The sequence below is a fragment of the Sphaerodactylus townsendi genome, linkage group LG17 (assembly GCF_021028975.2).
Source record: "Sphaerodactylus townsendi isolate TG3544 linkage group LG17, MPM_Stown_v2.3, whole genome shotgun sequence".
Classification (NCBI taxonomy): Eukaryota; Metazoa; Chordata; class Lepidosauria; order Squamata; family Sphaerodactylidae; genus Sphaerodactylus; species Sphaerodactylus townsendi.
Genome location: NC_059441.1, coordinates 10,219,490 through 10,242,314, shown reverse-complemented (window position 1 = coordinate 10,242,314; position 22,825 = coordinate 10,219,490). Strand labels below are relative to the sequence as shown.

At 47.8% G+C, this 22,825-nt stretch overlaps 1 protein-coding gene across 1 annotated transcript in view; it reads right to left on the bottom strand.

Annotated features, from left to right (window-relative positions):
• Window positions 1-7,114: 7,114 nt before the first annotated feature.
• LRRC49 (leucine rich repeat containing 49) overlaps window positions 7,115-22,825 on the bottom strand; it is a 37,422-nt gene continuing 21,711 nt past the window's right edge. Inside the window, exons 12-16 of the mRNA XM_048519719.1 lie at window positions 18,387-18,679; window positions 15,352-15,537; window positions 13,522-13,631; window positions 13,082-13,235; window positions 7,115-7,784 (exon numbers count right to left, since the gene is read on the bottom strand). Of these exons, the coding sequence (XP_048375676.1) occupies window positions 7,578-7,784; window positions 13,082-13,235; window positions 13,522-13,631; window positions 15,352-15,537; window positions 18,387-18,679 (950 nt within the window). The 3' untranslated portion in view covers window positions 7,115-7,577. The remainder of the gene's footprint in view (window positions 7,785-13,081; window positions 13,236-13,521; window positions 13,632-15,351; window positions 15,538-18,386; window positions 18,680-22,825) is intronic.

Genomic DNA, 22,825 nt, shown 5'->3' with positions numbered 1-22,825 from the left:
TCGTTCTTGAATCCTTCTCTTCCCATTTAATGGAGAGCCGCAACAGTGTAATAGCACAAAGACGAGTTCAGCACAAGCAACTCTGGTTGAGGATGGGGTGGGAGATGCCCGAACAAGGGTTTACAAACACACAGCTGCCATATTGTGTAGTTCTCTCCTTGGACCTCCCCCCCAGTGAAAAACGGTGAGCTCGGTTTCCATTTTGGCCCCTTTCATACATGCAGAATAATGCGCTTTCGATCCACTTTCAATACTCTTTGTAGCTGTGCGGAATAGCAAAATCCGCTTGCGAACCGTTGCGAAACTGGATTGAAAACACGTTATTCTGTGTGTGCGGAAGGGACCTTTTTCAGTGCAAAGCATGTGGATGTATCCACGCTGAAGCACGCAAAGCACTTTTGTGCAGAATCAAATCATCGATCCAGCTAGAAGAAGAAAGAAGAAAGAAGAAAGAAGGAGGAGGAGGAGGAGGAGGAGGAGGAGGAGGAGAAGAAGAAGAGGAGGAGGAGTTTGGATTTATATCCCCCCTTTCTCTCCTGTAGGAGACTCAAAGGGGCTGACACCCCTGCTCTTTCCCTCACAACAAACACCCTGTGAGGCAAGGGCTGAGAGAGCTCCGAGAAGCTGTGACTAGCCCAAGGTCACCCAGCTGGCGTGTGTGGGAGTGTACAGGCTAATCTGAATTCCCCCAGAGAAGTTCTCTCCATTAGCTCAGGGCGGCAGAGCTGGGAATCAAACCTGGTTCCTCCAGATTAGATACACGAGCTCTTAACCTCCTACGCCACAGAAGAAGAAGAAGAAGAAGAAGAAGAAGAAGAAGAAGAAGAAGAAGAAGAAGAAGAAGAAGAAGAAGAAGAAGAAGAAGAAGAAGAAGAAGAGGAGGAGGAGGAGGAGGAGGAGGAGGAGGAGGAGGAGGAGGAGGTGGAGGAGGAGGAGGAGGAGGTAGATTAGATACACGAGCTCTTAACCTCCTACGCCACAGAAGAAGAAGAAGAAAAAGAAGAAGAAGAAGAAGAGGAAAAGGAGGAGGAGGAGGAGGAGAAAGGAGAAGAAGAAGAAGAAGAAGAAGAAGAAGAAGAAGAAGAAGAAGAAGAAGAAGAAGAAGAAGAAGAAGAAGAAGAAGAAGAAGGAGAAAAAGAAGAGGAAGAAGAGGAAGAAGAGGAGGAGGAGGAGGAAGAAGAAGAAGGAGAAGAAGAGGAAGAAGGAGAAGAAGGAGAAGAAGAGGAGGAGGAGGAGGAAGGAGAAGAAGAAGAGGAAGAAGGAGAAGAAGAAGAAGAGGAAGGAGAAGGAGAAAAAGAAGAGGAGGAGGAGGAAGAAGAAGAAGAAGAGGAGGAGGAGGAGGAAGGAGAAGAAGGAGAAGAAGAAGAGGAGGAGGAGGAAGGAGAAGAAGAAGAGGAAGAAGGAGAAGAAGAAGAAGAGGAAGAGAAAGGAGGAGGAGGAGGAGAGTTGCAAGAGACTCAAGTCAAAGGTGACTTCTAAGCTCCTTTCCCTTCCTTTCCCCACAACAGACACCTGGTGAGGCAGGTGGGGCTGAGAGAGTTCCAAATTGTGACTAGCCCAAGGTACGGGCTTGAGAAAGGCATGGAGGCATTTTGGCTTAAAATAGGTATGTTTTTTTTTAAAGCACTTGTCTTTTTTGAAAGCTTTGCACATTGTGTGCCCTCTCAAAAATGTAAAGATTTTTTAAAGCTCTTCTTTCTTTCTTTTTTTTTTTGCGTGTCTTAAGTCCGTGCCTCTAACGCTCAAGCGCGAGGGAGGATAGCCCAGAACCACATCTGGTTTCCATCGGCTTAAAATATACTGTTAGACAAACGATTGTAAAAGTTAATTCGAAATACAGCGGGTGAAGAAACCGGGGCTATGAAACCGGGTGTTTGCATTACTTATATACACTCCCCATCGTCTAGACATCTTATTTGGTTACGCCGGCGACTGTAATGGCACTTGTCGTAACTTCACGTTTGGTGAAATAAGTCATGGCGTCGTTTAGAGAAACTCCCGACTTTCCAGCCGTGAATCGCCGCGGCCCAGGCGGTCTCCTGCAGGCTGCCTTTGTAGCACTCTGGTACGACAGTTCTCCATATTGACGCCTTGCTCTTGCTATATCACAAAATGCTTCATAGCATTTCAAAGCCCTGTATAATTTGGAACCAACCCAAGTGAAGGGCAGCGTGGCGTAGTGGTTAAGAGCAGGTGGGTTCTAATCTGGAGAACTGGGTTTGATTCCCCACTGCTCCGCCTGAGTGGCGGAGGCTTATCTGGTGAACCCGGTGTGTTTCCGCACTCCTACATTCCTGCTGGGTGACCTTGGGCTACTCACAGCTCTCTCAGGACTCTCTCAGACCCACCTACCTCACAAGGTGTCTGTTGTGGGGAGAGGAAGGGAAAGGAGCTTGTAAGCCCCTTTGAATCTCCTTACAGGAGAGAAAGGTGGGGTATAAATTCAAACTACTCCTCCTCCTCCTCCTCTTCTTCTTGGAGGATGGATGCTGGCAGAGTCACAATTTGATTGCTGTAGGTGTTAGAGCTGGTAGTTGTCTGGCAAGCCCTTCCAGATAGCAGATCAGCCTCTTGACCCCTTGCCAGCATCATGCTGGCAGGGGATGATGGGAACTGTAGTCCATAACATCTGGAGGGCCGCGAGTTTGACACCTATGTGTTAGAGGATGGTGCTTCCAATCTGGAAAGAAGAAACGAGGGTCATCGCATTTAGGAAAAAAAGAACAACTCTGAGACGGTCCATATGTCACCTGAAGCTCGTGCGAGATTCATTATTCTCGTTGCAGGCAAAGACCAGATGGTATCACTTAGCCATCTTTATTTTCACAGCGGCTGAGATAAATTCATGACGGCCTACCTGCTTGCAGTCAGATTGGGCCGTCATTACCGCGCGTAAGGGGTCTTTTCCAACTTGTTCTCATCCTGTTGACAAACCTCTGCCAAGAAACCCGAAAGGGGCCTTCCGCGATCTGATAATTCTCCTCACAGGTCAACAGGGCGTAGTAAACTTCCTGTCTTCTCCATAAATCGTGCAGAATAAATATTGCGGGGATATCAGCCGTTTGAGGGGATGGAAGCTTGTTCGGAGGTTGCTGGAAGGAAGTCTCGAGACGCCGCGCTTGAAGTCCAAGCACGGGTGGAGCTGCTAAGACCAACCATCCATCATGGTAATTAGAATTCAGTACGGCTCCTTGCATTGCACTGGATGGTGGAAAAGAGGAGCTATCCAATTGCGGAAGGGGAGGGGAATCGATGAGGAAAGAACGCAGAAAATGTCTTCAGCCACAGAGACCACCAAAGGTCCGGGCCCGCCACATAAGCACCTTTCTGCTAACTTCAGCACTCTCCGGACGATGCTTCTGCCAGAATGTTTAAAGCACATTTTATGGGGCTTGCAACGGACCCACAGCGGTTCTCTGAACAGAAAGACTAACATTGAGCCCTCTTCGGAAGAGTCTGGAAAACTAAGCGATTCAACCACGTTGGACAGTTCTGGGCTTCCCAGAAAAGAGTCTGATTTATTTCTGCGTATTAGTTGTGGCACGCACCGACTAGCCTAGTCTGCGAACCTGCTGTTGTGGGGAGAGGAAGGGAAAGGAGCTATGAGTCTCCTTACAGGAGAGAAAGCAGGGGTTTTAATCCAAACAACCTTCTCCTCCTCCTCCTCCTCCTCCTCCTCCTCCTCCTCTTCTTCTTCTTCTTCTCCTTCTCCTTCTCCTTCTTCTCCTTCTTCTTCTTCTGTGGCGTAGGAGGTTAAGAGCTCGTGTATCTAATCTGGAGGAACCAGGTTTGATCCCCAGCTCTGCCGCCTGAGCTGTGGAGGCTCATCTGGGGAATTCAGATTAGCCTGTACACTCCCACACACGCCAGCTGGGTGACCTTGGGCTAGTCACAGCTTCTCGGAGCTCTCTCAGCCCCACTTACCTCACAGGGTGTTTGTTGTGGGGGGGAAAGGCAAGGAGATTGTAAGCCCCTTTGAGTCTCCTACAGGAGAGAAAGGGGGGATATAAATCCAAACTCCTCCTCCTCCTCCTCCTCCTCCTCCTCCTCCTCCTCCTCCTCCTCCTCCTCCTCCTCCTCCTCCTCCTCCTCTTCTTCTTCTTCTTCTTCTTCTTCTTCTTCTTCTTCTTCTTCTTCAGTTTACCTGGAGCTGGACAGCTCAGGACAGCCCTGTCTCTTCAGATCTTGGAAGCTAAAAAAAAGGTCGGTCCAGTACTTAGATGGGAGGCCTCGAAGGCAGTCAGGAGTCACTACACGTAGGCAAGCAATGGCCACCCACCTTTGACCTCCTCTTGCTTTGAAAACCATACAGATCTACCTAATCCAGATGTGACTTGAAGGTACTTTCTACCACCAGTGATGAATTTTGGGTGGGATAAACATCTGCCAGATGTCAAGTTCCTCGCAAAGAACACTGCCGTAGGATGTCTGCAGTCAGTGAGATCTTAGAGCATTCAACCCAGGATAGCTGGTACATATTTTTGCCTCTTAATTTAAAAAATAATAACAACAGGAAGTGCAGTATCTCTCAGTGCAAACGCACGCAGGCTTCAGAGGAAGTGTAAGAGCTGGAAAGACAGAGAGGTCAGGAGTCTCAGCACCTTTTACCTTCATCGGCTCCGCTGTTCTCACTTTGACCTTCTACGGCTCTTCTCTGGGAAACCGCCTTCCTTCCTGCTGGCCATCCCGTCAACACCAATAACAGCTACTGTCCCCCCTTCTACTGTTCGTTTATGCATTTCAATTGCCTCCTCGCTACTGTTCGTTTATACAGCTCAATATTTTAACAGTATTTTTAATTGCTCGGGTGTTTTATTTTTGTCGTCGTCATCGTTCGCTGCCTGGTGGACCCTGAGCGGGAAGAGAAAGGCGGCGTTAAAATGTTTTAAACAAACTAACACACTTGAACTCCCCATTCATACGGCTCACTGGGGACCACGTTGCCCTACAATCAGTCAATTAATGTGGGTTTTAGATAATGCCGCTACTGTGATTTAAGGGATTTTAAGATCAATGTTATATATACTTTTTTATTCTGTATTATACTTGTACTGTTGCTATTGTACACCGCCCAGAGCCCTTTGGGGGACTGGGCGGTCTATGAAATCTAATAAATTATAACAATAATACACTGACGGAGAGGGCATTAACAAAAGTCACCCAGCGACCCCAAAAACTCTGGCCCCTTCCGCACACGCAAAATAATGCGTTTTCAAACCACTTTCACAACTGTTTGCAAGTGGATTTTGCTATTCCGCACAGCTTCAAAGAGCACTGAAAGCAGTTTGAAAGTGCATTATTCTGCAGGTGCGGAACGAGCCTCTGAGTCGCAGGAGAAGATTGGTAGAGTACCCATCTTTTCATTTCAGAACCCCAACACTTTTCCGGCAAATTCCCAGATTCCCCCAAAACATCCCACTGAGGAAAGGTGAAGAGTTCAACGGGGCTCGCGGTTCTGTTATTTGAACCAACGTTCGGCCAATTCAAACACTGCACATACTTGTAATTCAAGGATCCATACCCACTCCTTAATGAACAGTTGTGCCTGGGCAACATTTTAACCACGGAAACCTAACCTGAATAAGCAGGTAAGCGATGGCAGCGGAGCCGTCTGAATTCTCCTCGTTCGCCGAAACTCTTCGGCGGACACGTGCGATGGAACGGATTAACCTCCGCATTGGAGGAACCCGGTCCGTGCTGATCCAAACTCCCTCGCCTGCCGACGAGAACTCGAGAACAGTAAAAAAAATTAGGGAATTGAGATCAACATGATAAGACACACCAAAAAAAAGCTATTATTAACAAGCTATTATTAACAAGTTGATCTCAAAACTAGGGAACTGAGATCGACATGATAAGGCACACCCAAAAAGCTATTATTAACAAGCTGTTTTTATAGCCAACTTATATTGACGAGTCTTGAAGCTATTAATGGCGGGGAAGAGGGGCGTCCCATAAGGCAGGTGACGTGATGTAGGGTTTAGAATTCTGGACTAGGAAGACAGAGGTTAAAACCGCCTTTAAGTCAGGACAGTTCACAGTGATTTTGGGATCAGTCATTCTCTCTCGGTCTAACCCATAGGTGTCAAACTCGTGGCCCTCCAGATGTTATGGACTACAGTTCCCATCATCCCCTGCCATGGGCCACGAATTTGACACCTCTAACCTATCTCAATGAGTTTATTTTATTTATTTGATTGGATTGAATGTTGTTGTGAGTAAAATGGAGAACCATATAGAAACATAGAGTTGGAAGAGACCCCAAAGGGCCATCAAGTCCAACCCCCTGCAATGCAGGAACACACAATCAAAGCACTCCTGACAGATGGCCATCCAGCCTCTCTTTAAAAACCTCCAAAGAAGGAGACTCCACCACACTCCGAGGTAGTGCATTCCTCTGTCGAACAGGCCGGACAGTCAGGATGTTTTTCCTGATGTTTAGGTGGAATCTCCTTTCCTTCACCTTGAACCCATGACTCCTGGTCCTAGTCTCTGGAGCAGCAGAAAACAAGCTTGCTCCCTCACCAACATGACACCCCTTCAAATATCTCAACAGGGCTATCATGTCACCTCTTCACCAAACTAAACATACCTGACTCCCTAAGTCTCTCCTTGTAGGGCAGACCTTTTTCCATTTTGGTGGCCCTCCCCTGGACCCGTTCCAGCTTGTCAATATCCTTCTTGAACTGCGGTGCCCAGAACTGTACACAATATTCCAGGTGAAGTCTAGCCAATGCAGAATAGAGAGGTACAATTACACCCCTCGATCTAGACACTATGCTCCTATCGATATAGCCCAGAATCGCATTGGCTTTCTTGGCCGCCGCATCACACTGCTGACTCAGGCTCAGTTCGTGGTCTACTAAGACTCCCAGATCCCTTGCGCATGTAGTGTTGGCAAAGGGAGTTTGACCCTTGAAAGCTTATACCTTGAAAGTCTAAGTGGTCTCTGAGGTACCAGTGGACTTGAACCCAGCTGTTTTACTGCAGAACAACACGGCTACCCTTTGAAAAGTCACCAAACATGCTACTGACCAAAACCTGCAAGTCTTTCCTGACGCTCACAGGTTTGCTGTATCGAATGAAAACAAAAAAGCTCTTTGAAACCTCAGAGTGAGATTTATAAACAGAATAATTTATTCGCTTTTCGGTAATTAAACTCCAGTGTTTTCGACCAACAACAATTAGAGTGTCAGACCGAGAAAACAATTTAGAAGGTGGGCATCAGAGAAGCGGGGCTGGTTTCCGTCACCCTAGAGCTCCCACAAGGAAGCAAGAGCGGCGTTGACCCCAGACAGCTGCGAGGATGGACAAAATTCACTCGAACACAACACAGACGCCAAGTTGCTGGAGTGCTGCCGTTTCGGCCAAGGATGCACGGCTGTGGCGCAGGTGGATGCGGGGGGGGGGGGGGGGGCATCTAGTCTGGAAATAAGAAATACTGGACTATGAAAACGAACTTTCTCGTCGGCACTCCGTTACGACGGGCGGAACGACAGTGATTCCGTTGCACCATTTTCGCTCCTCGCGGAAGAGCGAATGCAGAATAACACCGATCGGCCGAAGAAGTCTCAATCTCAGGACTTTTGACTGGCAATCCGCTGCAGGCAGAGCTTCATGTAGGAATCCTTGTTGCGGATCTCGATCACCGCGTCCCGCACGAGTTCGATGAACATCTGCGGCCAGAGCTTCTGCAAGGACTCGTTCTTCGTGTTGATTTCGGCCGCTTCCTTCACCAAGTCTTGGATGTAGGCGTGGGAGAACCTCCTCCTGTCCACCGCTTCCTGCACAAAAGAACCATTGTTGAGGGCGGAGAACGGGAAACAAATCCCTTTGGGAAACGGAATGGTTTAATTATCAAAATGCCAAAGACGGTGGCTGATAAGTCAGTCACTCCCAGAGAACAAGATGCACAAACAAGGTAAGGGGATCTCTCTCCCTCTCTCTCTCTCTCTCTCTCTCTCTCCCTCCCTCTCTCTCTCTCCCTCCCTCTCTCTCTCTCTCTCTCTCTCTCAAGAGTGACTCGGAAAGAGGGGGAGCAGGTTTCTGAGTGTCATGAAGAATCCAGTGAAGAAGAAGAAGAGGAAGAAGAAGAAGAAGAGGAGGAGGAGGAGGAGGAGGAGGAGGAGCAGGAGCAGGAGCAAGAGGAAGAGGAAGAGGAAGAGGAGGAGTTTGATTTATATCCCCCCTTTTTCTCCTGTAAGGAGACTCAAAAGGGCTTACAATCTCCCTCCCCCCCACAAGAAGAAGAAGAAGAAGAACAAGAAGAAGAAGAAGAAGAAGAAGAAGAAGAACAAGAAGAAGAAGAAGAAGAGTTTGGATTTATATCCCCCCTTTCTCTCCTGTAGGAGACTCAAAGGGGCTTACAATCTCCTTGCCCTTCCCCCCTCACAACAAACACCCTGTGAGGTAGGTGGGGCTGGGAAAGCTCTGAGAAGCTGTGACTAGCCCAAGGTCACCCAGCTGGCATGTGTGGGAGTGCACAGGCGCATCTGAATTCCCCAGATAAGCCTCCACAGCTCAGGCGGCAGAGCGGGGAATCAAACCCAATTCCTCCAGATTAGATACACAAGCTCTTAACCTCCTATGCCACAAATACGTTATGAGGTGGGTGGGGCTGAGGGAGCTCCAAAGAACTGTGACTAGCTCAAAGTAACCCAGCTGGCATGTGTGGGAGTGCACAAGCTGATCTGGTTCACCAGATGAGCCTCCACAGCTCAACTGGCAGAGGAGGGAATCAAACCCGGTTCTCCAGATTAGAGTGCACCTGCTCTTAAGCACTACACCACGCTGGCTCTCTAAATTCAGGGAAAAGATGCACCACACTTTTAGGCGTGAAGATATATCTGCTTGGGCGATCCTCCACCTTTAGCATTGGACACAAATCGTGAAAAGTTGTGTTCGGAACAGCCTTCGTTTTACATTTACTTTATCTGTTTGGCAGATGCCAAAATGCGCACGGCCGGAAACCAAGGGAAGCCACGCGGTTTCTCTGAAGCCTGACTTTGCGGCAAGCCTGATTGGAGAGTCTGGTTGGAAGGGGAAGGAGGAGGGGAAAGTATTGTTGCGGCAGCAAACCCTTCGTGTTCAATTATCCTAATCTCCTTTTTATGAAGGTTTTCCACAAAAGCCCTATAACAATTCTCCTTCCGAAAGCCATAACGGTGTTAAATCCGACTGATTTACGACGCAGCTGGAAAAAAGGCGAGGTCGCGGGCCTCGGCCATTCCGGACTTGTTTTTAAATGGGTCGTTCAAAAAAAATAATAATAATAAAAAACGTGGGCAAAATGCCAAGATCTAAAAAAAAAACAACCAAGAAATTGGTGAACGTGATTTTCCGTCCTCAAGTAGGAAACTGACCCTATCACGTTGATGGTGTCGCTTTGCTCCTGACGACGGGCGAGAACCGGCAGTTGCTGCCCATCTTGCTTGCCCCACCCCCTCGATGTTATTCTCACAACAACCCTGGTAGGTAGGTTCAGAGGGGAAAGAGAAACAATCCCAAGGCCATCCAACAAGTTTCCACAGCACAGAGAGGATTCAGCCCTGGGTCTCCCAGATCCTATGTCAGTGGTGGCGAACCTATGGCACGGGTGCCAGAGGTGGCACTCAGAGCCCTCTCTATGGGCACACGCAGAGTGCCCCCCCCCCCCAGGCTGGCCTGGGCCACTGGGCTTGATTATTAGCATTAAACCCAAGACCTAGTTTTGGGGAAGCAGTGTAGGTAACCCCGTTAAGCGCCGTTAAACCCCACTGATTTTCATGCGAAGAACTAAAGCACGATCCTTTACCTGGGAGTGAGCTCGGTTGCTGGCAATGGGGCTTGCTTCTGAGTAAACCCTCCTAGGGTCGTGATTCACCCGTTGGAGGAGTTGCTCAGTTGCTTCAAAGCCAAGCCACCGACTACCTCCACTCCCGAGTAACACACGCTTCTGAACCAACCATTTTTTCTAAACGAAAACCTCAGTATTCAGGTTAAATTGCTGTGTTGGCACTTTGCGATAAATAAGCGGGTTTTGGGTTGCAATTTGGGCACTCGGTCTCAAAAAGGTTCGCCATCACTGTCCTATGCCCTGCCTCAATTGCTGTGATGCACTGGTAATCATGAGAGATCTACTGGGGGATTTCTTTCCCTGCAGGCCCTTTATTCCACTAGGAAGGAAACCGGAAGTTACACCTTATTGCTGCCTCTCTACTCTTAGTACATTTAAAGCACACAGGCTTAATTTTTGATTCGGAAATTTCCTGCACCAAATGGGAACAGCTGTATCGAACAGCTGGTCCTTCGTGTGGTTAACAAAAGCCACACAATAGGGCCAACCACAGACAAGAGGGGGGGTGTCTCTGCTGTGGAGCCAGTGTGGTGTAGTGGTTAAGAGCAGGTGCACTCTAGCCTGGAGAACCGGGTTTGATTCTCCGCTCTGCCACTTGAGCTGTGGAGGCTGATCTGGGGAACTAGATTAGCTCGTGCATTCCAACACACGCCAGCTGGGTGACCTTGGGCTAGTCACAGCTCTACGGAGCTCTCTCAGCCCCACCCACCTCACAAGGTGTTTGTTGTAGTGGGGGGGAAGGGAAAGGAACTTGTAAGCCCCTTTGAGTCTCCTTACAGGAGAGAAAGGGGGGATATAAATCCAAACGCTTCCTCTTCTTCTATGAGGGGAACTCTTTCATAAATTAAGCAAAACGAGGAAGACGATTCAAACCACAGCCTGATGAGAATTAAATATGCCCTGGGAGAGACAGAATGTTGAGAGTGCCATTTTATAAGAAGGCGGGGAGGGAAAAGGAACCCATCTGCTTGGGGTCCTGAGAACTTAGAACATCCTTGAAGGGGGAAGATTTTGAAAGCTGGGGTGGGACTTCAAATGTTGTTTTCTTCCCGACGATCCTTCGTAGGACGTTGGCTCATTCTGTATAATACTCAGACACACACAGAGCCCTGATACAAATCCAGCGGGTAAGAGAGAGGGCTGCCAATCAGGAAGTCTTTGGTTCCGATCTGACTTCAGCCACAAATACTCCGCAGCTTTCTCTCCTCTGATTGGAAGCAGAAAGTGGGCCTCAACTAGTTTGGGACTCTTTAGTTTGGAGAGGAGACGTCTGAGGGGGGATATGATTGAAGTCTATAAAATTATGCATGGGATAGAAAATGTTGACAGAGAGAAATTTTTCTCTTTCTCACAATACTAGAACCAGGGGGCATCCATTGAAAATGCTGGGGGGAAGAATTAGGACTAATCAAAGGAAACACTTCTTCACGCAACGTGTGATTGGTGTTTGGAATGTGCTGCCACAGGAGGTGGTGATGGCCACTAACCTGGATCGCTTTAAAAGGGGCTTGGATAGATTTATGGAGGAGAAGTCGATTTATGGCTACCAATCTTGATCCTCCTTGATCTCAGATTGCAAATGCCTTAACAGACCAGGTGCTCGGGAGCAACAGCCGCAGAAGGCCATTGCTTTCACATCCTGCACGTGAGCTCCCAAAGGCACCTGGTGGGCCACTGCGAGTAGCAGAGAGCTGGACTAGATGGACTCTGGTCTGAACCAGCTGGCTTGTTCTTATGTTCTCAACTAGATTTATTGTTGAGGGCAGGGGAGGGGGGGACTGCCTGAATTAACTCAGATGGGGCATGTGAATACCTCTGAGCCCTTAGGGAAAGGGCGGCCGACTACCGTACACGGCAGCCCTCTCCCCCGGGCTTCATGTAGAGTCATGGGGCCCTTCCAAACAAACCCTGATTGAGACATGCTCAAGAAAAACCATCCAGCCACTCTGGAACTTGAGACTGATTCCATGTTTGTTCATTCCAACACCACATCCTTGGCGCATTACACATACAGAGGCGTTCCTCCCATTGGGCAAAGTGGGCAGTTGCCCAGGGCGCCACCTTGTGGGGGGCACCAAAAATGCAGGTGGGATTTTTTTGAATTTTCAGTGTTTTTTCTGTTTTTGGCCTGCAGGAGGTGCAGTTTTTAGGCTAGCAGCACCACAATTTCGGGGATTTTTCGGGAGACTATCCTGATGATATCAACCAGGTTTGGTGAGGTTTGGTTTAGGGAGTCCAAAGTTATGGACTCCCATAGGGAGTGTCCCCATCCCCCATTGTTTCCAATGGGAGCTAATAGGAGATGGGGGCTACACTTTTGAGGGTCCATAACTTTGGACCCCCTGTACCAAACTTCACCAAACATGGGTGGTATCATCAGTAGGGGCTCATGAAGATACTCTGAAATGTTGGTGCTGCTAACTTAATAATTGCACCCCTGACAGCAGGCACCCCCTAAATTTCCCCAGATTCTCTTTTTAAATCCACTCCCTTCCTGCCAATGCTTGTTTTCTCTTTCTTTCTTTCTTTCTTTCTTTCTTTCTTTCTTTCTTTCTTTCTTTCTTTCTTTCTTTCTTTCTTTCTTTCTTTCTTTCTTTCAATGCCTAGTAAAGGTTGTTGTTGTTGTTGGAGGGGCATCAAACTCAGGTTTTGCCCAGGGCTCCAGTTTGCCTAGGTACGCCACTGTACACATACGGCCCCTTTTGCCATTTGTGAAACCCTAACCTGTTTATACTTGTTTTACAGGCAAATGAAGGAAAGGGGGGGTGGGGAGGGGGGGAGAGCGTGGTTCTGAGCCCCCGTCTGGCCCGTGCTGGAAAACCTCTGTTTACAATAAACGCACGGGCCCCCATTTATGGATTATTTTTAACAGCACTACTGCACTGTTGTGGCACGCGAGGTATCTGTTACATTCCAGCTCGACCTTGGAATAAACGGTTGGTGAGTGAATGGAAGTGAACTGTGGCAGTTCCCAAACACATCAGCACTGTAGAGTAGAACCTGTCTCTAAGCCTCTTTGTCCTAGTTTTGATAGACCTGTGTCGTCTGCCGGATGGTAACCGTTCAAAAAGAGAGTGTGCTGGATGAGACGGGTCTCTCGGAATATTTTGGGCTTTCTTTAGGCTTCGGGAATTATAGAGTTCTTCCAAGGAGGGGAGAGGGAGAGATTATGAAGCAGGCGAACTATTGGGAGAGGAAAAAAATGGGTCTGGGGTTTTCCGAAGATGCCCCGATCTGGCTCCTTACCTCCAGCTTCTCCGCCTGGGCGTCCCGCGTGGTGTAGCTTAACACCGACCGACTTAGGTTGTCCGCTCCGAGCTTATGCCGGTCGCTGCCCCCTTCGCCGGCGGTCCCAAATTTCTTGCCCTTGGCCTCCAAAAGATAACACAATTGCATTTTCCTGCAGACCCAACAAACGCAAGGTTTACAAGCCTGGCTGCTTTCAGGTCTGTGCCGCCAAGTCCACCGACCCGCCTTTTATCGAGGCGCATCTGTTTACAACAGTTGCAACGTCCCGGTTTATCGCTTTCCCTGTCGCGTCGCACGCACGCAGAAACGGTCTTAAGTTGTTTACTGGTTACCCTCAGGACTGCAATCGTTTATAAACACGGGTCTTTGTTAAGACGGCTAGAAGGTGCACTATTGCCGTAAATGCACATAGGCGTACACACGCGTACGTAAATTACCTGGTTTCCCCAAGCAGCGAAAGAAGGCGGCAGTAGGGTAAGTCTGAAGACGCGACGTATGCCAAGATACCAAACAGTTTTTCAGCCATCACCATGTCGTTCTGTGTAACCTAGAGAAGAGATATATGTCGTAACGAGTGTTTGAATTGGGGAGGGGGCAGAAGAGGAGGAGGAGGAGGAGGAGTTTGGATTTATACCCCTCCTTTCTCTCCTGTAAGGAGACTCAAAGGGGCTTACAATCTCCTTTCCCTTCCCCACTCCCACAACAAACACCCTGTGAGGTGGGTGGGGCTGAGAGAGCTCCGAAGAACTGTGACTAGTTCAAGTTCATCCAGCTGGTCTGTGTTGGGGTGCACAAGCTAATCTGGATCACAAACAACAACACAAGCCTTTATTGGCATATAAAACAGGACAAAATTTTAAAACAAAACAAGGTTAAGAAATACAGTTAAAATTACTAATTTCCAGTATAAAATTTGCAACAGTTTCACAAAAGAGCACATCAGAGCTGTTCAGGAGATTGGGTATCTTATAACACTCTTGCCACTGAGAACATTGCAAGAAAATGGAATTCATGTATTTCATGCGTATCTTATTGTATTTAGGGCATAGAAACAGAGAATGGTCAAGTGTTTCGACCGTAGTCCTATCACATGAACAAACTCTTTTAGAACGTTCCATATTCTTAAATCTTCCCTCCAGCAGAGCTGATGGCAGCACATTACATCTTGCAGTAGCCAAGGCTCTCCTCTGGGTGGGATTAATCAGCAGACGAAGATATGCTGCCATAATTCCACGCTCGCATGGGATTAATAGTGTAGTCGGAGAACAGGTTGTCTTGGCAGCACGAGTCAAATTATGAAAAGCAAGATCCAAGAGGCTATTCTTAACTAGTCTGAAGGTTTCCACCTTTGTGAGCATAAGGAGTGATTCCAAGGGGAAACCAATAGCTTCAACCTTTCTAAAGATCTGAAATAAAGTGATCTGATAACAGAGAGGGAATATAGCTATTGGATCCCACTAGAAAATGTATATGCAGCCAATATTTTATGGCCCTTATCCATGCCAAGGTTTCTAGAGTTGTTTGGCCCATCTCAAGTTGTTTGGCCCATCTCAAGACTGATGGGAATTGTAGGCCAAGCACATCTGGAGGGGCAGAGTTTGACACCCCTGGGCTAATGGATCTTTGTAGCTGGGGGTGGGAAGGAGCGCGGCTGGCTACCTCACAGGCCCTATGGGGCCCACAGGATTGGCCCTGGATATTTGTGTGAGCTGGCCCCTCCATGTTAGACGGGGGTGGAAATAACTTACATTTCATACCAGTATCGTCTCTCAAAATGAAAAGATGCAGGTGCCAGTCTGGGCCCTCCTTGGTAGTGGGGAATAGTGATATCAAATCACAGTTGACTTACAGCAACCCCTTATGGCAATTTAAGGCAAGAGTAACAGAAGAAGAAGAAGAGTTGGATTTATATCCCCCCTTTCTCTCCTGTAAAGAGACTCAAAGGGGCTTACAATCTCCTTTTCCTCCCCCCCCCACAACAAACACCCTATGAGGTGGGTGGGGCTGAGAGAGCTCCGAAGAACTGTGACTAGCCCAAGGTCATCCAGCTGGCATGTGGTGGAGTGCACAAGCTCATCAGGTTCACCAGATAAGCCTCCACAACTCAAGCAGCAGAGCGGGGAATCAAACCCAGTTCTCCAGATTGGAGTGCACCTGCTCTTGACCACGACACCACGCTGGAAAAGAAGGCATGAGGACCTTCATCCCGAGTCTATCAGGCTGGCCGATCCTTATTCACCAGCCTCTCCCCGCCACGTTTTCCTCACCTCCACCCCGTTTATTTTTTGCAGGTTGAAACTGCTCAGCCGGAAGAGGACGTAGTACTTCCACAAGGTGAAGCTGACCACTCGGTTCCCCTGGGCGTCCACCGTCAGCTGCTCCATGCGACGCACCTGCGCCAAGGCGTTGAACTGCTGCAGCATAACCAGGTTCGTCTCCTTAAACTTCAAGTGCTGCAGAAGGAGAAGAGAAGAGAGTCGAGCGGCGTGAGACGTCTGCCGAAGACCGGGCATTGAGAAGGGACTAAGGCCCCTTCCGCACAGGCAGAATAGCGCACTTTCAATCCAATTTCAATCCAATTTCAATTTCCAGTTGCACAGTGGCGGATAGGAAGGCGCTCCAAAGGGTGATCATTAGAACATAAGAACGAGCCAGCTGGATCAGACCACAGTCCATCTAGTCCAGCTCTCTGCTACTCGCAGTGGCCCACCAGGTGCCTTTGGGAGATCACATGCAGGAGGTGAAAGCAATGGCCTTCTGCGGCTGTTGCTCCCAAGCACCTGGACTGTTAAGGCATTTGCAATCTGAGAACAAAGAGGATCAAGATTGGGAGCCATAAATCGACTTCTCCTCCATCAATTTGTCCAAGCCCCTTTTAAAGCTATCCAGGTTAGTGGCCATCACCACCTCCTGCTGGCAGCATATTCCAAACACCAATCACACGTTGTGTGAAGAAGTGTGTCCTTTTATTAGTCCTAATTCTTCCCCCCAGCATTTTCAATGGATGCCCCCTGGTTCTAGTATTGTGAGAAAGAGAGAAAAATTTCTCCCTGTCAACATTTTCTACCCCATGCATAATTTTATAGACTTCAATCATATCCCCCCTCAGACATCTCCTCTCCAAACTAAAGAGTCCCAAACGCTGCAGCCTCTCCTCATAAGGAAGGTGCTCCAGTCCCTCAATCATCCTCGTTGCCCTTCTCTGCACTTTTTCTATCTCTTCGATATCCTTTTTGAGATGCGGCGACCAGAACTGAACACAGTACTCCAAGTGCGGTCGCACCACGGCTTTATATAAGGGCATGACAATCTTTGCAGTCGCTACTGCACAGAGGATTATCGGCTGCCCTCTCCCCTCCTTGGAAGAACTCTATAATTCCCGAAGCCTAAAGAAAGCCCAACATATTCTGAGAGACCCGTCTCATCCAGCACACTCTCTTTTTGAACTGTTACCATCCGGCAGACGCTACAGGTCTATCAAAACGAGGACAAAGAGGCTTAGAGGCAGCTTCTACTCTAGAGCTGTGGCTATGCTGAACTCCACGGCTTCGTGTTGATGTGTTTGGGGCTGTGTAGGGATGGGTGGAGGAAGGGGAAAGTGAGGGTGGGGTATGAGTCTGAAATTGTGTGCATCGAAGAATGCTGCTGTAAATTTCGTTGTGCGTGCACAATGACAATAAATGCTTATGCTTATGCTTTGCAGCTGGATTTTACTGTGCGGAACGGCAAAACCAACTTGTAAACAATTGTGAAAGTGGATTGAAAGTGCGTTATTATTCTGCATGTGCGGAAGGGGCCCGACTGAACCAGAAATGGAAATGGAATAGGTATTGACGTATGTATCGATGTAACAAACCTTATTCAACTTCAAATTATTAAGGAGGAAATATTAGATTTAAGTCACAAAGATGAAGTATATAGATATGATGGACTAGTTTATATGTATCTCAGGTCATCCAGTTAGAATTTAATATACAAATCTCTTTCTTTATAAAACAGCAACAGGTATATATACTAAATCGATAGATCAAAATTGAACTGAATCATATGTATTAGATTATACGTATCCTAGCTGGAAGTGTATTAGTTTAAAAACTGTAATGCATAAGTTAGGATGAGTTGTTTTTAAATGGATAGATTTTTTTCCATGCAATAACTTTATGTAAAAACTTATATGTAACAATTTCTGCTAATCCTGCAATAACTGAAATTCAAATTGTCAATTTTTCTTACTCAATAAAATTTAATTTAAAAAAGAAAGAAAGAAAGAAATGGAAATGGAAATGGCAGCAGACCGCAAGGATGGGTGCGTATTTACGCAATCTTATTTTTTGTGTAGGTGCCTTAAAATGAAAAACACAACCACTGGTGTAAGGCCCATTGGGCAAGGTGGGCAGCTGCACAGGGCATCACCTTATGGGGGGCATCAAAATGCAGAGTTCGTTTTTGGGTATTTTTAGTGGTTTTCCATTTTTGGCCTGCAGGGGGCACAATTTTTAGGCTAGTGGCACCATATTTTCAGCGTATCATCAGGAGACTGTCTTTATGCTACCCCCCAAGTTTGGTGAGGTTTGGTTCAAGGAGTCCAAAGTTATGGACTCCCAATGGGAGCTAATAGGAGATGGGGGCTACAGTTTTGAGGGTCCATAACTTTGCCCCCCCTGAACCAAACTGCACCAAACCTGGGGGGCATCATCAGGGCAGTCTCCTGATGAGACCCTGAAAGTTTTGAGACTGTGCCTTCAGAAATGTCCCCCCCCCCCAGCCTGCAGCCCCCATGGACAGCAATACAGAAAACTCAATGCAGAACAAAGATTCTTGGGCAAATTTCTGGGATGTTCCTGGGATGTTCCTGCAGGGGACGCATTTTTGGATGTATAGACACCAAAATTTCAGGGTATCATCTGGAAACTGTCCTTATGCTACCCCCCAAGTTTGGTGCAGTTTGGTTTAGGGGGTCCAAAGTTATGGACCCTCAAAGGGGGTGCCCCATCTCCCATTCTTTGCTAAGGAGATGGGGGCTACCCTGAATACCCTGAAATTTTGGTGCCGATACATCCAAAAATGCACCCCCTGCAGGAACATCCCAGAAATTTGCCCAAGAATCTTTGTTCTGCATTGGTGGAGTGGCCGCCCATGGTGAAGGGGTGGGGGAGGCATCCAAGTCAGGTTTTGCCCAGGGCTACAGTTTGCCCGGGGCTGCCTCGTTACGCCCCTGAACACAACGTTGCAAAAGGTCACGCAGAATTGCCCCAAAATTAGATGTAGACGAACAAAAATATCAAGAAAACAAGCTTCTTACCACAAGGTTGGGGAATTTGATCCTCAGCTTGGGCAAGGCCGGAACGATTTCCTCAAAGTCTATGAAAACGAAGGCGATCGTGGCGACGTTCCCCGCTGTTTGGACGCTCCAGTTCCGGTCCAGGGATTCCAGAGCCGTCGAGCCATACAAATACAGGGTGTCTCCTTCGACTTCGACCAAGTGGGAGTCTATGATGGACAACCCTTGCACGGTCTTGTTCAACAGGGAATCAAGCGATCTGCGAGGAGAAAGGAAAGCTGTTCGGAGAAGCGACCTCTTCTGGAAAGACCCCTCTTGAGGAGGTAGGGGGGATTTCTTGGGCCAAAGGAACAAGCTAAGCGGTGGGATACGGCAGGGCCTTTTTGGTAGTATCCCCACAATAACGGAACCAACCTCCCCGAGAAGGTGCACCTGGGCCCCTCACTTTCCATCTTCACGAGACTACTGAAGATATGAGTGCTGTGAGGTTTCCAGGCTGTATGGCCGTGTTCTAGCAGCATTCTCTCCTGACGTTTCATCTGCATCTGTGGCTGGCATCTTCAGAGGATCTGAAGATGCCAGCCACAGATGCAGGCGAAACGTCAGGAGAGAATGCTGCTAGAGCACGGCCGTACAGCCCGGAAACCACACAGCACCCAAGTGATTCCGGCCATGAAAGCCTTCGACAATACTACTGAAGATAGTTTATTGAGGACTGTATTTGATTGATTTGGGGTTTTAAAATTTTTTTATCGGGAGTCCTGACATTTTAAGTTGTGGTCTTTTATGGGTGTGTTTTTAAAATCACCGTTGTTGTATTTACGTTATAAACCGCCTTGAGTTCTGCAGGATAGAAAGGCAGCTAAAACAAAAAATGTTTTAAATAAATAAATTAAACGGGACTGTGTATATTCCTTAAAACAGGATACAGTGCTACGCCTGTCAGCATTCCTACTTGTCTTAGACTGTATTAACAAACCATTTGCTCGCTTCATGTACAATGTCTGATTTTCTCTTTCAAATTGCCCAGTTTCATCTGTCTGCTACGCAGTTACGGGCCGAGGCCCCTACTGGAAAGAATTTTATCCTTTGAGCCAGATTATTTTATTTCGCTGGCAGCGGCATCAGTGGGGCAATTTCTGGAACCGAAAAGGAGAGGGAGTATCGCCGGGAGAACGTTTGCTGAACATCGAGTTTACTTTCCCCACGTTGGCTGTACGGGCACAATCTTCAAATTCCTCACGTACAGATATAAAAATCCCCATGAAAACTGGAAACGGCTTTGGTTGCTTTGACTCAGGTTTTTTTAATTAATTGGGTCTTTCATACTGCTGTACCGAGACAGGTATCATTCCAGAGGGGTTGGGGTGGGGAGATGATGATGAAGATGAAGAAGGAATAGGCTGCCACAGGAGGGGGTGATGGCCACTAACCTGGATAGCTTTAAAAAGGGCTTGGACAGCTTTATGGAGGAGAAGTCGATCTCTGGCTACCAATCTTGATCCTCCTTGATCTGAGATTGCAAATGCCTTAGCAGACCAGGTGCTCGGGAGCAGCAGCAGCAGCAGAAGGCCATTGCTTTCACATCCTGCACGTAAGCTCCCAAAGGCACCTGGTGGGCCACTGCGAGTAGCAGAGAGCTGGACTAGATGGACTCTGATCCAGCAGGCTAGTTCTTATGTTCTTAAGAAGGAGAAGGAGGAGGAGGAGGAGAAGAAGAGGAGGAGGAGTTTGGATTTATATCCCCCTTTCTCTCCTGTAAAGAGACTCAAAGGGGCTTGTAATCTCCTTTCCCTTCCCCCCCCCAAACAAACACCCTGTGAGGTGGGTGGGGCTGAGAGAGCTCCGAAGAACTGTGACTAGCCTAAGGTCACCCAGCTGGCGTGTGTTGGGAGTGCACAAGCTAATCTGGCTCCCCAGATAAGCCTCCACAGCTCAAGTGGCAGAGCGGGGAATCAAACCCGGTTCTCCAGATTGGAGCGCGCCTGCTCTTAACCACTACACCACAGTGGCTCTCTGGCCATGTATTCTTCAACCCCTCTCTGCTCGACTGCGTGATCCCCCACTCCCTTGGCCAATGCTGGACATCGGCATGCAGGTCCAATTACCCAGCTCCAGAGCCCACTGCTGACTCAAATTCCAACACCGTCCAGCAGCGGCGTTACTACCCCTGTGTCTGCACCTCTCTAGGCTAATATAGAAGACCCAAAACAAATTCTGTTTCGTTTTATCTCCCCAATAATGTTGATTAATGGAAACGTAATGGAAGCTCGGAAATGGAAACGCAGGAACATCGAAGAAACCACTGAACTAGGCAACATAAGAACATAAGAACATAAGAAGCCAGCTGGATCAGACCATCTAGTCCAGCTCTCTGCTACTCGCAGTGGCCCACCAGGTGCCTTTGGGAGCTCACAGGCAGGATGTGAAAGCAATGGTCTTCTGCGGCTGTTGCTCCCAATCACCTGGTCTGTTAAGGCCTTTGCAATCTCAGATCAAAGAAGATCAAGATTGGTAGCCATAAATCGACTTATCCTCCATAAATCTGTCCAAGCCCCTTTTAAAGCTATCCAGGTGAGTGGCCATCACCACCTCCTGTGGCAGCATATTCCAAACACCAACCACACATTGCGTGAAGAAGTGTTTCCTTTTATTAGGCCTAATTCTTCCCCCCAGCATTTTCAATGGATGCCCCCTGTTTCTAGTAGTGTGAGAAAGAGAGAAAAATTTCTCTCTGTCGACATTTTCTACCCCATGCATAATTTTATAGACTTCAATCATATCCCCCCTCAGCCGTCTCCTCTCCAAACTAAAGAGTCCCAACGAAGTCCCCCCCTTGCTAAAACACTGAATGTCTTTAATGGGATTACTCTAAAGCAAAATATACCGCAAGAGGGAGAAATTGAGAAATCCTTCCTAAGAAAGCACCCGAAATCATATTGTTATTCACACGGGGTGGGGGTGGGTGGGGGGGAGGAGGTCTAAGAACAGTAAAGCCGGTTTTGATTATTTTGTATTAAAGGAAGCATTTTTGCTACTTTCTTTCTTGGAAGAACAACGGACGGAGAGATCCTTCCAAGGTCACGTTCCACAAAGGCAGAAAAAAATAAAAATTACAACTTCCAAGAAGAACGTGGAAACTTATTTTACACATCACATTTTATTACAGAAGGGCTTGGCGAAAGAATCGCAGCCCTGGCAGGTCGAGAAACTGCTAAGAATAAACCCAACTTCTTTGCCTGCCCCGAAGTAAGTCAGGAAAACATGACAGGAAAAGAAAAAAACTCGGCTTTGACAGGATGTGAGGAAAATTCCCTAATATTTTACTGCAACGGAGCTCTCATGGCAAGAATAGGAGCAAAGCTATTAGACTTAATAGGCGCTACTGTAAGAGAGAATTATTATTATTTTACACCACGGCCACATTTTGTACAGGCGATTTTAGAAGAAGAAGAAGAAGAAGAAGAAGAAGAAGAAGAAGAAGAAGAAGAAGAAGAAGAAGAAGAAGAAGAAGAAGAAGAAGAAGAAGAAGAAGAAGAAGAAGAAGAAGAAGAAGAAGAAGAAGAGTTTGGATTTAAATCCCCCCTTTCTCTCCTGGAATGAGACTAAAAGGGGCTTACAATCTCCTTTCTCTCCCCACCCCCAACAAACACCCTATGAGGTGGGTGGGGCTAAGAGAGCTCCGAAAAACTGTGACTAGCCCAAAGTCACCCAGCTGGCCTGGGTTGGAGTGCACAAGCTAATCTGGCTCCTCAGAGAAGCCTCCACGGCTCAAGTGGAGAAGAGGGAATCACACCCGGTTCTCCAGATTAGAGTGCACCTGCTCTTAACCTCCTACGCCACTGCTGCTCCTTGTCCTAGTCTCTGAGTCAGCAGAAAACAAGCTTGCTCCCTCTTCGACATGGAATCCCTTCAAATATCTAAACATGGCTATCGTGTCACCTCTTAACCTTCGCTTCTCCAGACTAAACATCCCCAGCTCCCAAAGTCTCTCCTTGTAGGGCATGGATTCCAGATCTTTTACCATAGCCTATACACAAGTTGATTGTGAAACAGGTGAAGGTGGGGGGGACGACACACGTCTCGTTCGCAATTAACGGCCATGAACGTGCCACAATCCATCAAGGTCTTCTGGCAGCTGAATCAATAGCACACGAGCCACGTGTCCTGGGCCCGGGCGCAGTGCGTCTCAGGTGCCTGATTCAAGGCTAGGTCACTGCGCTTCTGGGACACACGAGAATTCTTCCCGGCTCACAATGGAAGGAAAACACAATTTTATCTGACAAGAGGATTTCTGTCTCAATCCAGGCTTCACACCAATTTCTGCCACAACTCCAAAGCAGAGACACAAAATGACTGCTAGATCTGGATCCACGAGCATCCCTTTTTTGCCGTGTAGGGTTTTCCGGCCAACAGGTGTTCAGAGGTGGTTTGCCACGGCCCACCTGTGTCAGTGGGAA